The sequence below is a fragment of the Rousettus aegyptiacus genome, unplaced genomic scaffold, assembly GCF_014176215.1.
Source record: "Rousettus aegyptiacus isolate mRouAeg1 unplaced genomic scaffold, mRouAeg1.p scaffold_m13_p_1, whole genome shotgun sequence".
Taxonomy (NCBI): Eukaryota; Metazoa; Chordata; class Mammalia; order Chiroptera; family Pteropodidae; genus Rousettus; species Rousettus aegyptiacus.
This window is the reverse complement of record NW_023416284.1, coordinates 160,820,423-160,837,860: the sequence shown is the minus strand read 5'-3', so window position 1 is coordinate 160,837,860 and position 17,438 is coordinate 160,820,423. Positions and strand designations below refer to the sequence as shown.

The 17,438-nt window shown below is 34.9% G+C and overlaps 1 protein-coding gene across 8 annotated transcripts in view; it reads right to left on the bottom strand.

The window, feature by feature from the left end:
* LOC107502318 overlaps positions 1-17,438 on the bottom strand; it is a 211,604-nt gene that overhangs the window by 125,539 nt on the left and 68,627 nt on the right. For 3 of the 8 annotated variants that reach the window (XR_004951100.1, XR_004951102.1, XR_004951101.1), the window contains 4 exons: positions 14,155-14,210; positions 12,293-12,311; positions 11,430-11,464; positions 2,204-2,302 (listed from right to left, as the gene is read on the bottom strand). Coding sequence is in view for 3 of the 8 variants with exons in the window: in XM_036221784.1 (XP_036077677.1) it covers positions 11,430-11,464; positions 12,293-12,311 (54 nt within the window). In the remaining 5 variants the exon portion in view is untranslated. Of the gene's footprint in view, positions 1-1,566; positions 2,172-2,203; positions 6,283-11,429; positions 11,465-12,292; positions 12,312-14,154; positions 14,211-17,438 lie in introns of those variants that run through there. The other 5 variants (XM_036221784.1, XM_036221781.1, XR_004951103.1 and 2 more) reach the window with 4 other exon arrangements.

The window sequence follows — 17,438 nt, the reverse complement described above, 5'->3', positions numbered from 1 at the left end:
ATTTAAACTTCTTGTGCCTCAATTTTAATAATGTGTAAAAGATTATTCCAACCTAATATGGTTATTAAAGAGGAACAACTTAATTAATACACATTAAGCACTTTGAACTATAATTGGCACATGATAAGCATGCAACTAATAGTCATTATTATTATTTATTATTATTATTAAAGATATTATTTTTACATAGGTTGCAAATTTCCACACATCCTTATGAACTAGAATCTGTACACAAGTTGGGGACCCCTGTAAATTCCTCTGATGGGAAATTTTAGGAATATGTTCACTTCGTGCACGGCTAATAGTAAGAAAACTTGATTTTAAAAGCTAGGGTTTTATTCTGACACATCTTTGGGGCCAAAGCATGAAAATAACTTTCAAAGAATTATATTTAGTATTTCCCTCTAAAAATATTAAGAAAGGAAAAACTAACTCTTTCCCAGATGACTTAAATATTCACCTGCTTATGAGGTTCCTTTATGCCCTATTATTCCTTTTTTATACAAGTATTAGTGATAAGTCTCTTAAGAGAGACCTCTATAGCTTTCCCTGTCTGAGGCCTCATGAAGGCTTTGCTTTAGTTCAACCTTCCTTCTGCCTCTTGTGATTTTTTAAAGAAATGGATTGCATTTCAATATCAGAAATGATGGATGGTTTCCAGGGCCTCTTGTGGTTAACACAATGTTGCTGTAGTGAGCAAGGTCCAGGCCTCCTGCAGCTAGATGACATAGTGAGAAGGAGATGGCTGTAGTACGTTAACTGGTATACAGCAAGGAATCCCTTATATGGCAATAGAGTCTATGATTCTATGACAAATAAAATCTATTTGCCATAGGTCCCTCTCCCAGCCTGTTAATACAAAAGGTAGGAGTCTGCATTAACCCTATTCAAAGGAGATAAGATAAAAGGGGCTGTTTCATTGCCCTTGTGACCCAGTGGGTCCCTGTCAAGGCTGCATTGACCCCTCCATTGAATCTCTGCTATGTCACATCAGGGAGCATCAAAGAGCCAGTCTGCTCACTGTGTCCTTCTCTATTAAAGATCCAACATGCTGCTTGGTTTGATAGTAAACCAAAGGGAAAGAACTTGAACAAGTAGTTCTTTCAACCCAGACCAACTCTTTGTTAGTCTGTCTGAGCCACTTACCATTTGGTGTAAACTAGTTTGACATTATGCCAATCCAACCAGGTATGTTCATTCAAGTCCGTTTAAGTTTAGAAAGTAATATATATACCAGTCCCTGTCTTCTCCTTCATGCCATTTCAATAACATCTGAATGATATTAACGAGATAATAGTAAAAACAAGCTATTATGCTTCTATAACCCAGGCTCCTATTGTGATGTTCAGAAATACTTCTTTTTCTCTAATAACACCAATATTAGGCAAATGCAAATTCAGTTTTCAGGAGCCATTCTCTTTTAATTTGAGGACCTTTCTAGTTCTAAAGCTATTTTCCTCATCCATGGAAAAAGCCTTCCCTCTCCCCAGCTCCTAATATATCATGTATTAATTAAACAGTAACAATGAACCAAATTCCATAAAGGACATGATATCCCAGTATTACCTCCTAGGTTCACAATCTACACAGCAGGCTGCAAGAGCCAGAAGCTGTCACCTGAGATTTTTCTGTACTTGGAGCTGGTCCAATGAAAAAATTCTTCCCATCAAGACTGTTAGTCTGGGCCAGCAACATCACCTTGAGAACGACATTTTACCATTCCAATGATAGCATTAAGGGGATATAATACAGAAAAAGAAATCATTCTTAAAAATGCCACAAATTCCAAGAGAATCAAAGTGCCTGCCTATTCATCACTCAACAATCATAGCCTGTGACAGCCCAGAGCCTATGCCTTTGGTCATGCCTTGGACCATTAGTCGCCTTCGTCCCTGAAATTAACCTATGAAAGGGGCATTGCGCTCACAATGCGCAGGGCAGATCTGAATTAAATCTCTATTGAGCCCCAAGTGGAACTCCTCTCCCCCCAAGTCTTTCCCCCTTTTTAAATTGCCAGAACAATCACAAAAAGTTCTTTTCTTGATATTATTTCAGGTTGTCTCCCTACTCTTCTCCCCGCACCCCCTTCCCACCAAGTCTAAAAGACTAGACATCTTTGGCTTCAAGGGTGCTAGTCTGTTACCTTAGAGACTGTTTCTTTACAAGGCAATGGAGTGGCAGAGGGAATGCCTTTGCTGCTTACCTTGGCAACCGTGAATTGCTGAATGCTCTTCTCATGAATGCAAGTCATTCACTGCCATCTGGACATGCCCACAGGTATAAACATTTTTTCATGAAAGGACTGGGGAATACACATTGCATCAATAAATCTCTTGAATGACAAACAAAGCCTATCCATATGTTGGAACAGCTATATCACATTAAAATTGACATAAGTGTCTAATGCCATTGCTTCCAGACAAGGTCAAATTAAATGTTCAGTTTATACATCCTTCAGCCTTATCAGGCAAACAGCATGCATCAGGTATGAAGAAGGAGGTAGAAAGAGGCTGTCACTGTAAAGTGGAAGACCACTAATTTTGACCAGAGAATAAATATACTACCTTAAAGAGTCTGGGAGAGGCTATTCATCTCTTACTAGCATTTTTCTAGGTGGAAACACAAGAGGATGGATTTTTTCCCTTGGCTTGGTAAAATAAGACTTGACACTTACCCCATTCAAAGGCATTTTTATAGTCTTCATAGACAAACATTACAGATGAAATTCTTAACATATTTATAAGAACACAGACTTTGTACTTGATTGGGAGTGAGGGCGGAGGATGTAACAAGGGCTCTGTTGTGTTTTCCTGTATGGAAAGTCATCATGAAACCTGGAATTCAGTCATACCATAAGCTTTAAACTTAATTCTTCCACGTGTCTACTTTTTTATTGGGACATTGTTATATTCAGTGTGAAGCTTTTGTTTTTACTAGTTTCTCAGATATGATGTCTTTTACATATATTTATCATGCTCATTCATACACATATACCAACGGAAGTAAAATATATAATTATAGCCACACTCAAGCTTATATAACCAAAATAAACTAATATTTCTCATAGGAAGAGATGAGGGAAGAGAAACTTTAGGCAAAAAAAAAAAAACAGTTGGCAATATTCCTAACTTGACAAAAAAAGGCAACAAGAAGAAAGAGCAAAGAACTGTGGGCACAGAACAAGCAGATGTCAGAGTTTTCCTACTTTGGCCACTTGTGAAAAAGGAAAATCTAAAAGTCTTTATCGACTGATTAAAAGACCAGGGAGTTGGCCAGGTAAATTTCTACAAAAATTACATCACTCCTAATACCCCTGCCACAATCACTGATTAATCTGGTCTGGTCTCAAACATGACTTGGGATGAAAATGGGAAGTTTGTAACAAGACATCCTCTTGCCATAACAAGAAGTGATATGTATTCCTTCTTTGGTGATAAAGCTTTCCAGTTCAGTAAAAATCTTTGTTTACCAGACATAAAAATGTTGATTTTCAAGTTGTTAAATTGACCTTGGGCTTTTTCTGTACTTTCTCCCTCTGCCTTTTGCCTTTAAAAGTTCAGGATGTCTCCAACAGTAACTGTTACATTCTGTCTAGCAAGCCTGGACTGTGGACAGTGATCTAACCTCTTGGAAAAAACATGGAGTTCACCCAAAAACTGAGAGAGACATTCTCTCGCCCCAGCCGCCAGCTCATAGGTTTCAAAGCTCTGGGACAGACCTCATGAACAGCTTGAGGCTCTAGCATGTAAGCTGGCAGCGCCAACTCAAACACAGAAAGCACTTCGGCAGGTATAAACAGCAACCGCACACCAGGCCAGGCCCCAGAAGGCAGGCACTGAGGGGGTAAAAACCAGGCCGCGGGCCCCTGTCTGCGTCACTCTCCTTCAGGCCTCTCCTGTGTCTGAGGACACGTGGAAAAAGAGAAACTTCCCAATTGGACTGCAAGTTGGGGAAACCAGAAGTCTCATGTTTAATGAATATAGAAATATCTTTTCTCTTGGAAAGAGAAAGGTCTTGCTTGCTCTCTCTCTCTTACACACACACACACACACACACACACACACACACATCTTTGCAGCAGTCAGTGAAGTGACCTATGATCATTTTGATTTGCTTGAGAGCAGCAAAATTTGCTTTCGATAATATATGTAAAAAATAAAGCCATTTCTTTTTCCTTTGTGGATTTTGCTTGCTTGCCTCAGAGTGTTCTCAGTGTCCACACTTCAAGGGTCCACCACACTCTTTTAAAACATAGTTGGCTTTCAATATAGTAACATCTATTGCTGGCCTCAGACTTTCAGCACTGACCCAGCCACTAATTTCAGTGAATCCAGATCAGTATGTACGATTATGCTTTTGGAGAATGAAAGAGAATACCCCCACCACTCAAAGAGAAGGCCATCAAGCTTTTCAGACATAAAGACACTGAACTTCCTTGAGAGTTTTCCCTCTGTCCACTGAATTTTTAAAACTAGACTATCAACAATTACAGGTGTTATTCACTTACACAACATAACATAAGATATGAGGACTTTCTATTCCCCTAAGAAAGTTTTTTAGCTAATATATCTTTTTCTAGAGGCAATTGCTAATTTTTAAGTTCAGATTTCTTTATACTTTTACTCTATTTTGTACTTAATTGCAATTCACTCAATAAACTTTATTTCAATAACTATCATATTATTTTTCACTTATAAAACTAGCATTTGTTGCTATTACAGATATGACTAATTAATAGCTGCATCATCAAGAAACAGAATCTCTTTGGAAAAACAGACTTCAAAACTATACATTATAAAGTTGCTATTCAAAGTCCCTAAACCACACAAATGTTTTCATTAACTGCCATTAAATGATCTATGGAAACACATATTAGGTTCTGAATTCTCCGCTGAATTTTTGGGGAGTACAAGCCACACAGAAAACATGGCCTGTGCTACAAAGAGACTCACAATTTACCTGAGTAGGTTAAAACATGTTTCACTTGTTTCACGCTTTATATTTGAAAACCGAGACTTTTATGAAATGAGCAGCTCTCTAAAAGCCAAAGGATCACTGACAACAACTAATAGGGTATGTGCATAGATATTTGCTAGTCAAGTTACACATGATAGGATGGAACCTGCCCAATTTCAAAAACTATGTAGAGTCATTCGAACCATTTCAATTATTAGCTCTGACTGGAGCTAAGTAGAAGAAACAAACTTTTGTCCAAGTGAGGACCGGCCTCCGCTTTTCTAAGTTATCAAAATCCAAACATGTGTAAAGTACCTCATAAAAGGTTCCTTGGTGCCTATTTTAATTCTATTTATTAATTTATCAATCACTTGACCCTAACATCATTAACAAATCTTCATAATTAAGTGAACTTTATGCTGGTTTTGAATACTCCTAAATAACTCCTCAAATCTGGAGGAAGCCATTTGGCCCTTAAAACCAAAGTTTAGTGTAATGAGATTTTTTTTTCTATTAATGGGTATACAGAGTAAATCAACTTTATAAACCCTGAAGGAAAGATTTTTATTTTTGATTTATTTGTAAATTAAGAAAATTTCAAGCTCAACAGAATTACTCATCTGTTGTATCATTAATTTAGTCACACTGTGGATCCGGCCTTAAGGATTATGTAAATGTCATTTTAGTGAAATTGAATGAACTAATATGAATTACACATTAATGTTAATAGACCATGTGCTTTCAACTAAGAGTGAGAGCATAGGAGGAGTACAATGATTTCCTGCTACTTTTATTCAGTCCCCTCTTTTGCCCAAATCCTTCGGGATCTGAGTAGAAATCTAGATTTGCTGGAGTTCAATCTACACCAAGCATTTTGTGAGCCTGTTGACATATACCATTTCTTTTATAATTCATAACAACGCTATTTTTATGTGTATTATTATCTTCCTATTTCAGATGCAAAACAGATTCATAAAGTATCATTCTCCATGTCATATTACTAGTAAGTGATGTGCCCAGGATTCCAACCTGTTAGTCTAAAATCTGAGGCCTTTCAAATACTTTATGTTCAATTCTTTACTCCAACCCTTGTTATGCTCACATGTACCATGTCTGTTTGACAATATATATAATTTGTACATGTATATAGGATAAGAATTATCATCCACCAATAAAAATCACCATATTCGGGATAAATCATTAAAGGCATTTCCATTAAAGACAGGAAAAAGATACAGACATATACTATCAACATGATTATTCAACATCATGCAGGAGATTCTGGCTAATGTAAAAAAAATAGCAATAAAAGAAGTACTGGAAAGAAAGAAACAGTCACTTTTGTAGACATGATTATAAATCAATAAAATTTATGAGAATAAAAGATTCATTTCAGTAAACTATTCATGTTGATAAATATTTTTTAATGGTTAACTTTTATTAATACAGAAAATAACTGGTTACTGGAATAATGGGAAAATTTCCATTCATATTAGAAAAATTAATTTAAATTACTAGAAATAACCTTAGCATGAATGAGTTAAAACATATATTTAAAAAAAGAATTATAAAACATTAATGAAACATGCAAAAAAAGATCTGAATAAGTGGAGATATCATGTTCCTGGATAAAAGGTCTCACTATTATAAAGATGTAAACTGTCTCCAAATCAAAGTATAAATGCAATGTATGCCCAATAAAAAATATTAATTTTAGATGTCAAATAACTTTATGTAAAATTTTAAAAATATATAAATAGGGAAAATGTAAAATGATATTGACTTTCTCAAGGATAATTTGATAATAGTTTTAAAATTAAAATGGGCATATTTTCAAATCTAGCAATCTATTTTTTAGTAGCTTCACAGAGAAATGTGAACCAAAAAAAAAGGAATGTTTTTAAGAGTTTATTGAAAATTTTGTTGTAATTTTGAAAAATGAAAAATGGCAATACCCTAAAGGTCCATTAACAGAAAAATCATTAGATGAGAAAATATGCCTACACAATGGAAACTCCTACAGTAAGTAAAAAGAATGAGGGGATATGTCTGTATGGATATATGGATAGATCTCAAAATAGAGACAAAGAAAAATGCATGCCATGTATCAGGTTATTTAAAAAAGAAATGAAAAAAAAAAGAACAAATTAGATGAGCAGCATAAAGAAGGCTATACATCTGTGAAATAACAGAAAAAAATATATATTTGGGTCTCTGACTCTAGTTCCTGACATATAGCTTCTAACTCCCTTAGAACTTCCTGGATGATAGGAGTCTCTTTTGTTTTAATGAGGCAACTCTTGGTGGGTTCCTGAAGAGCTTCAGGATGGGAACTAGTCACTAGAAAGACCAAACAATGATTAGAAACTTGGCATTTTCAGCCCCACCTCAAACCCATCGTCCAGAAAAAAAAGTGTTAGAGTTAGAGTTCACGATCGGCCATGCCTACATGATGAAGTCTCCATAAAAATCCCAAAGTACAGGGTTCAGAGAGCTTCCAGAACGGTAAACACATCCACACACTGGGAGAGTGGCACACCCCACCCCACCCCACGGGGACAGAAACTCCTACTCCTGAGATTCTTCTAGACCTTACCCTATATATCTCTTCATCTGACTGCTCATCTGTACCCTTTACTATATCTTTTTTAATAAAACAGTAAACATATAAGTAAATGTTTTCCTGAGTTCTGTTAGCCATTCTAACAAATTATTGAACCCAAAGAGGGAGTTTTGAGAATCTCAATTTATGGCCAGTCAGAAGCACTGGTGACAATCTGGACTTGTGACTTAAGGCTGAAGTAAGGAAAAGCAGGCGTGTGGGGCCAAGCCCTTAATCTGTGGGATTTGTGCTAACTCTGGTTATTGGCAGAATTAAACTGAATTGAAGAACACCCAATAGGTGTCACAGAATTGCTTTGTGTGGGAAAAACCCCACACATTTGGTGGTGAATAAATATTCTGTGAATACAGGAGAAAACACAGTGTTTTCTAGACAACATCAAATAGGAGAACTGGAACATTTGGAAAAGTGAGCCAGTATTGCTTTCATTTGGCTCTTATACAAAAGGTTTAATGTTAATTCTCCCAAAATTAACTGAAAGTGCAATGCAATACCAAACAAAATTCCACATGTTGTCTTTTTAGAATTTTTCAACTGATCATCTGAGGAAAAAAAATGCTGAAACTGCAGCTAAACACATTTTAATGAGGGAAAACTTGTTTACAAGACCTCCCAAATGTACTAAAGTTAAAATAATTAAGATAGTGTAGCATTGGTACAGGAAAAGGCTAGTAAACGGAATAGAATAGGGATTCTGATCGATGCATGTTAGTTGGGACCTTTTTCATTTCAAGTACCATTACAATTTGCTTAAGCAAAAAAAAAAAAAAAAGAAAAAAGAAAAGAAAAAGAAACACATTGAGGAAACAAAAAATGTAAGAACCAATTTATACATCCATGATCACAGCAGTGTTACTTACAATAGTTAAAAGATGGAAATGCCTCAAGTGTCCATCAACAGATGAATGGATAAAGAAAGTGGTATATACATACAATGGAATATTACTCGGCTTCAAAAAGGAAGGAAATTCTGATACATGCTACAATATAGATGAACTCTTAAGACATTATGTTAAATGAAATAAACCAAAGACAAACACTATATGATTCCACTTACATGAGGTACCTAGAATAGTCAAATTCATACAGACAGAAAGTATAATGGCTCTTACTAGGGGCTGGGGTTGAGGGAAAATAGGAATTATTGTTCAATAGGTATAAAGTTTCAGTTTGGGAAAATGAAAACATTTTGGAGATGGATAGTGATGGTCGCACAACAGTGTAAATATACTTGATATCACTGAGCTATACATTTAAAAATGGTTACAATGCTAAATTTTATGTTTGCATATTTTACTAAAATAAAAGTGATTCATAGGAAAAAGAGAGATGCATCTGGGATTACTGAATAACCAGAATCAAGAAATCTAGCACTGTCAGGCCTCTCTTCCCGCCTCTTCATTGCATTTCTCTGCATATTGGTTTTATTTATCTTTACGACAAAATACATTTTCCCACATGGTGGAAACCACAGATGTCAAGTAGCCACTGAGTTTTATATTCAGAGCTTCAAATTCTCTGCTTTCAAGCCCAAAAGTCCCAGTGAAAGGATTCATTGACACAACTCTAATCAGGTACCCACATCTGAACCAATTAAATATGGCTTAAAGGATGGAGTCTCCATGAACCAAGGTGATGGCTGTGCCATACCCAATGAAGACAATATGCCAATTTTATTTTGACCATCAAATTAGCAAATAATGAAAAGATACCTAATATTAGACTTTGATAAAAATATAGGGAAACAGATCTTCCACTTGTGACCATAACAGGGAACTTTGCATCAGACCAATCCTTGCACCAAGAACATCCAGATAAAACTGATAAAATATATCTGAAAAGCCTGAAGATGTCACAGAGCAGTAACATTAGCCAATACTTTGTGCAGGGATCTACCATCAAATAGGGAGTGGAGATCTAGGCTTTTTCCCACTCCAATGAGCTGATGAGAGAAAAATTGCAGTTCAGAACTGCTAAGCAAAATAGAATTTGAGGATCCAAGACTCCTGAAAAAAGGGAAAATAAGAGCAGTCAGGAGGTGAAAAGTGGAATTAAGATATTTTAAGGTACTTACATTTTCCACAGTGTAATAAAGTAGCTCTAATAAGTATGAATGTTGTAAATTTTAGGATAGCTTAGGAAAGAACAATAAAAGAAGGCATGTATAACAAACTAAAAAGGCAAAAAATAAAATAATATATTTAATCTAAAAAAGTGACAAAAGAGAAAAAATGAAAATCTGATAAATAAAAAGAATATTGGCAATTTTAGTAAATGTAAATAAACTAAATATACTAATTCATGATGGAATGTCAAAATGGATTTTAAAGTCAAGCTATATACTGTTTAAAAGACATGTCTTAAATAAAAGATAGTAAAAGGATGTAGTAAAAAGATGAGAACTATATACCATGAAAAAGTTAAACAATTAAAACTAGCATAGCTGTATCAATATTAGACAAAGACAAAAATGTTAGAGGAAGAATTATTTCAAATAGAAACTATACATTTATAATGATAATCCAAAGCAAAATAAAAAAATCAAAAATATATATGCACCTGGTAATATATATGCACAGGCTCAGATATATAAAGCAAAAATTTAATAAAAATGAAAAGAGAAATAGATAAATCTACAATAACATATATAAATGTCACCACAGAATGAGCAATTTAGAATGTCAATAGACCATTCTACTTAACAACTCCAAGATATATATATTCTTTTCAACTGCAAATAGAATATCCTCCAAAATTTACCATATTCTCTACCATAGGGTAAGCCTCAAAAAGTTTCAAAGGATTGATGTCATGTTTACTAACCATAGTAAAGATTTTATATATATATATATATATATATATATATATATATATATATATATTTACTAAGAAAGTAAAACTTACATGCTCACTGGAAAAAAAAAAAGATAAATATATGAAATAATGGGTGTCTTAACTAGCTTGCCAGGGAAATACTTTTACAATACATACACATATTAAATTACCATGATGTACATTTTAAATACCTTACAATTTTATTTGTCAATTATGCCTGAATAAACTGAAATTTTAAAAATATATTAAATGTTTTAAATATTTACTATAAAATATAAATAATATTGAATGTCTAAAAATAAATATAATGAAATATATCCAATTACCTCTACACTTGAGAAAACTAAATAAGTGGAGGGTTATACCATGCACATGGTTTAGAGGACTCAATCCTGTAAAACTCATTCTCCCAAAGTTAGTGCATAGATTCAATGCAACCTCAGTCAAAATCCAAGAAGGATTTGTTGTGGGAATTGCTAAGCTTATTTTAAATTACACATGAAAACACAAAAGGCAAGGGATAGCACAGACAACCTTGTAGAAGGAAACAGTAGAGGACCTGCACTACTGGTTATTAAGCATATGACTTTCACAAAAATATAGATAAATCAATCAATAAAACAGGATAGTCCAGAAAAGCAGACATATACGGTCATCTGATTTACAACAAAGATGCCACTGTTGAACTTTTTAATAAATGATGCAGTAAACTGGCTATCTATATTGGGAAAATATGAGTACCGACCACTTTTTTTATACCACATAATATCAATTATGAAGGATTATAGATCTAATGAAGAAAGGTGAAACAATAAAGCTTCTAGTAAAAATATAGAGCATTTCACCTGACACCTGTCAGAATGGCTATCATCAATAAATCAAAAAACAACGAGTGTTGGCGAGGATGCAGAGAGAAGGGAGTCCTCATACATTGTTGGTGGGATTGCAAATTGGTACAGCCACTATGGAAAACAGTCTGGAGGTTTCTCAAAAAATTAAAAATGGATATACATACCTTTTGACTCAGCAACTTTACTTCCGAGTATTTATCTAAAGAAAACCAAAACAATAATTTGTAAAGATCTATGTACTCCTATATTCATGTCAGCACAATTTATAATAGCCAAAATATGGAAGCAACCTGAATGCCCATCAATAGATGATTGGATAAAGCAGTTATGGTTCATATATACAATGGAATATTACTCAGTCATTTAAAAAAATGAAATCCTACCACTTGCAATGACATCGATGGACATGGATGGACCTAGAAGTTATTATGCTTTTTGAAATAAGTCAAAGATAAATACCATATGATTTCACTTATATGTGAAATCTAAGGGACAAAAAGAACAAACTAATCAAAAACGGACAAATATAGAGGACAATCTAGTAAAAGCCAGTGGGGAGGGGAGTTGGGGGGCTGGGAGAATAGGGTGAAGGGTTTAAGTACAAGTTAGTAGTTGATAAATGGTCACGGGGATGGGGAGTATGGCATAGGGAAGGCAGTTAGCATTAATGTAATGGCTAGGTGGAGAGCCAGAGGAGAGAAAGAGTAATTAGGGAGATTGTCACACAAACTGTATAAATGTCTGACCAATGTACTATATACTTGAAACTAATAAAATAAAATTTAAAATATATATATAGAGAGAGCGAGCATGACATTACGGCCTTGGGTTAGCCAAGCTTTCCTAAGCAAGACACAAAAGGCACTAATTTCATGGAAAAGATTGTAAAGGCAGATGTCAAAAAAGAACTTCATTTAAAGACACAATTAAGGAAAAGATATCCTAATTGTTTATATTAAGATATTATATGTGTGTGTGTGTATATATATATATATATATATATAAATGAATATATCAAGATACATACCTAGAAAAAGAAAGACCTCCTAAAATAAAGAGGAAAAAGACAAGACAATTTTAAAATTGGCAAAAGTCTTTAAAAAACACTTGATAAAACAGGACACCCAAATAACCAACAATCACATGAAAATGTACTAAACTTTATTAGTTATCAGAAAAATACAATTAAAGCCACAATGATATATCACTACACACCGATCAGAATGACCAAAATTTTTAAAATAAACAATACCAAGAATTGGCTGGTATGTACAACTGGTACTAGCTTACACTGCTGTCATTGTAATAAACTGGCACAATCTGGAAAACTTAAAACCGAAACACGCCTACCTTATGAACTAGCAATTCTACACTGAGGTAAATGTCCAACAGAAATATGCGTGTATATAGCTTATGTATTTTGGCTGTTTTATGTGTTTGTTACCAAAGAACACAATTATAATTCTCCTACACGCCTTTTGATGCATATGTGTGTGTGCATGCGTACATGTGTGTGTGTGTGTGTAAGATGTCCATCAATGGTACAATGGATAATTTACACTATATTCCTGGAATAAAATTCCATATAGATAATGAATTATTGATATCTGCAACAACATAGATGGTCATAATCATCTAAGACAAACAATACTGAGTGAAAGAAGCCAGACATAAAAAGTACAAAATTAATCTATGCTGATAGAACATGTTAGTGCTTAAATTTGGGGCTGGAAGAGCAAATAATGACTGGGAGCCTTCTAGAACAGAAATGTACTGTCTTGATCTGGGTGTTGGTTACACATATGGGTTCACTTTGCTGAGTCAATACTTGCAATGTTCACGTACTTTTATATGTGTATGTTATACTTTTATTGAAAAATTTAATTTAAATCATGTGGGGAAACAAATATTCTTTATTCACTGATGAAGGGAGTATAATTTGGTAGAGCCTTTTCGAAGGGCAATTTGGTAACATTTACAACTGAATAATTTCATTTCTAGGAGTTTGTGATAAGGACATAGTCACCAGTAATAAAGAAAAAAAAATAATAGATTTTTGAAGACATATGTATCATGTACTCTTTTGGACACTTTAAAGGTATTAGTGTATATACTTGGAATTAATAAATACACTAATCACTAACTAATGATGTTATCCCACTGTATAAAAGTGTGACTAGCAGCATTACTATAATAGTAAAAATTAGAAACATAAATAGATCCCAATGATAACATAAATATTATCTCATTCATATAATAAAATGAATGAGGTAAATATATGTGGAAGTAGGTTCATAATTTATTAAAATAAAAAACAGAAACTAAAATAGTTACTTTAGAGCTCATTTTTGTTTTAAAAACTAAAAATAAATACATAGAAATATAAAAATAAATAAAAATAAATACATAGAAAAATAAATACACACACACAGAAACAAACCTGGAAGGACATGAATTAAACTGCTAAGTTTAGATATCTATTGCAGGTGGAACTATGAGGAAGACTTGCATGTCGTGGTTTATACATTTCACTATTGATAGAATGTTTTACAATGAGGACGTATGTATTATATTCCTGATTAGGAAAAGCCATTACCTATGAAAAGTAAGAATAATAATAATACATCTTAGTTTGTCCATTTTTGAGCTCAAACTCAAAAAATATGCAATAAATTCAGGAAAATAACTTATCTTAAAATATATCTAATAAAGGTTAAATGGAATATATCTCAGTATTTCTACATTTAACTCCCTTCACCTTTTTCCAGCCAAATCTTAAGAGTGATCGTTAAGTCCTTTTCCTCTTCATACCGGCCAACTCCAAAATCGTATATGGTGATGAATATTTTTATAGCCTCTTTATGAAAAAATTATGTCTATATTTCTTACCTCTTTATTTTGGTGATACTGAATGGAAACTTTAATTCACAAGGTCTAAAAACAGACTGCAAAACAACGCAAGTGTAAAAACCATTAGTGGCAAAAGCATTTGCTAAATACTGACATCTGACTGTGTGACAGATCAAGTTTAGCAGCTCTGGGGTATCTAATTCTAAAAATGAAGGTATATGGAACAGACTAAGAAGTTCTTGGCACATAGGTCAACAGAACTTTTTCTGACAAAGCTGTTGTTTTCCAGTCTTACCTAACTAAAAGGAATGTTTTGAAGAGTTGGATTTCAAAATAAGTGGGAAAAATTGCGAGATATAAACAGTGTATTTATATGTACACAAAGAATGCGGGGAAATCCATAGCCAGAAGAAATGCATTTTAAACCAAAATGTTTAAATTCTCTCTTTATTATGGTCTTCTGATTAAACAATTCATCAAGAAGACAGATTGCAAGCCCTTTAGTATTCATGCCTAAAAGGTCAGAAAACTCTGGCAAGAAGGAGAAGAAAAAGAACAAGAAAAAAGAAAGAAATGAAAACAAATAAGCGACTTGAAGGAACTGTGAGCACCCAAACCCTGGCATCAGATTTGGCAACAGGTGAATTTTCTTTGGAGGGTATTAATTTTTTAAGTCAAAGCTATTAAAATCCGACTTCCCGTTTCAGGTCTGGAAGGCATAATGCACAGGTCTCTTGCTCCAGCTCTCCCTAGGGGCTGTATTTTATCCAACTAGCCCCACTGCCTTCACTGGCTCATATTTCAAGTACAAATTCTACTGGCCAAGACCATTCATTTAGTCTTGCCTCATACTGTGCGGAAGTTTATGTCAGTGTTAATCTGGACTTCCTGGATAAGTATACATCATTCCACTAAAGCCAGAAACCTATGGTTCCCAAAAATGGTTCACGATACTTTTAAATCTCAGGAAAATGTTCAATACCCTTTTGCCTCAAAACTAATGCCATTCTTTATAAGACAGTTATTTACCACCCTTTTTTGTTCACTCTACTCCTTCAAGATGTTTGACTCCAACAATCCAACAATCCTTTGACCACAATGGAATCAATCTATCATATTTCCTCAATATGTAAATCCTCTTACTCTCTCTTAAAGGACCGTTTCACCTACTTATTTTTCTTCTTAAGCCTCAGATCCTCCTACATTCTCTGACATCTGTCCCATTACAAAAAATGAGCTATGACCTTGTACGATGCCGACTCTTCCACTTGTGCCCAGCTCTAATATCTTCTTGCCCAAGTCTCTCCTCTCTCTCCTTCATCACCCATTTTTCCCCACTCTAGTCACTATTATTCTATAACATGTTAGTTCTCTCATCTTTCATAAGTTTCTCTTAACACCTATTACCTCTCTAGATATTGCCTTATTTCTCTTCTCTCTATCACAAAACTCTCCCAAGTGTTTTCTATACTTACTGCCTCCAAATCACCCCTCCCCTTCTCTTAATCTCATTTGAAAGAGGCTCCCCACCCCCACCACCCGGCAGAAGCTGCTTGAGTCTAGAGCACCAAGAACTTCCACACTGCTCACTCTAATAGTTATTCCTCATTCCTCATTAAATTGGTCAGTTTTCATCATGTGACATAGTCACTGCCTCCTCCTTGAAATACTTTTTCCACGTGATAGCTAAGACAAGGCTACATTTCTGGTTTTCTTCCTACCGAATTGTCCACTTCTTCTCAGTCTCCTTTTCAGGCTCTATCACTTCTCCCAAATAGAGGTTCACTAGAACTGTCCTTGATCCTCTTCTCTGTGTTTACTTATTCTCTAGGTAATCTCAACCAGACTCATAGCTTTAAGTGTCATCTATTTAGTGAGCTCTCCCAGATTTATAGTCCCAGACCCCTTTCCTGACCTCTAGACTTAAATATCCAGCTGTACACTTGACAACTCCGGTAGGATATCTAACAGGCATCACAAACATAATTATAAAGAGCGTCTCCCCACCCTGCAGAAACCTGCTCCTCCCATATATTCTTTTCCACCTCAGTCAGTAAATGGTAACTACATCTGTGCACTGGCTCAGGACAATAAATCCTGTAGTCTTCCTTGACTCCTCTCTTTCACTGCTCCCCTCCCCTTATCACACCCTCAATGTTGAATCTATCAGAAAGTCCTGTTGGCTCTGGCTCTAAAATATATACAGAATCTGATCAGTATTTATTACCCTGGTCCACACCACTATCGCTTTGATTTGGCTTATTACAAGACATCTAACTGGTTTTCATACTTCCATCTTTGTCCCTTCACTCGCTCTATCCTCAACACAGATGACAGACTGATCCTTTAAAATATGGGTCATGTCAGTCCTCTACTCAAAACCTTAAATTGCCTCTTTATGTCACTCAAAGTGATGGCAGAATCCTTACTATGATCCTCAAGACTTCCCTGTCATGCCCTCTTCAACATCCCAGTTTCCTCTCTGACCTCTTCTACTACGTTACCTGTCCCTGACTCTGCTCCAGCCACGATGGCCGACTTACTGTTTCTAGGAGAAGCCAAGCTCACTCTCACCTCAGGACCTTTGCACTTGCTATTATTACCTCTTCCAGGAATATATTTTTTATCTAAGATAGGAATATAATTTACTATCTCACTTCCTTCAAGTCTTCACTCAGTGCTGAGACCTTCCCCAAATCCCTTAGTTAAAAGTACAACTCTCCACATTCTCCTCTATCCTCTTCTCAGCTTTTCTGTTCAACATTTATCAACACATAACACTTTTTATATTTTATACTCAATGTTAAGTTCTATGAAAACACAAATATTTGTCCATTTATTTTTCATTGCTGTATCCCCAGCACTTGAAATACTGCTTAGGACACAGTTGGTGTTTAATACATAAATTAAATGAACAAATTTGGTCAACTTACTAACTGTCAGCTTACTAACTTATTAAATATATATATTTGTGATGAGCAAGAAAGATCATTTTACAGTATACTTGAAAGTAGGAAATGGTAGATGAGACAAAAATGAAACAATAAAGGGGTGGGAACAGAGGGGATGAGCTAATGAAGAAAGTGAGGTAGGACCAGCTATTAAAAAATATTCTGAGCTGTAGAGATTTCTGCATATCATACAGGTATTGTCCAGCTCTGTGGCTCTTGAATACTTTAGCTGAAGTTCCTAGACAGGTATGGTCTAGCTCCAAGGCTGTTGAATTACACTCCAACCCCAGAGTCTCTTGGACCATGGTTAAGTTTATAGGGCCGAGGATCCTGGGAAAAGATACTTTACCAACTTGAATGGCTATTCTAGTA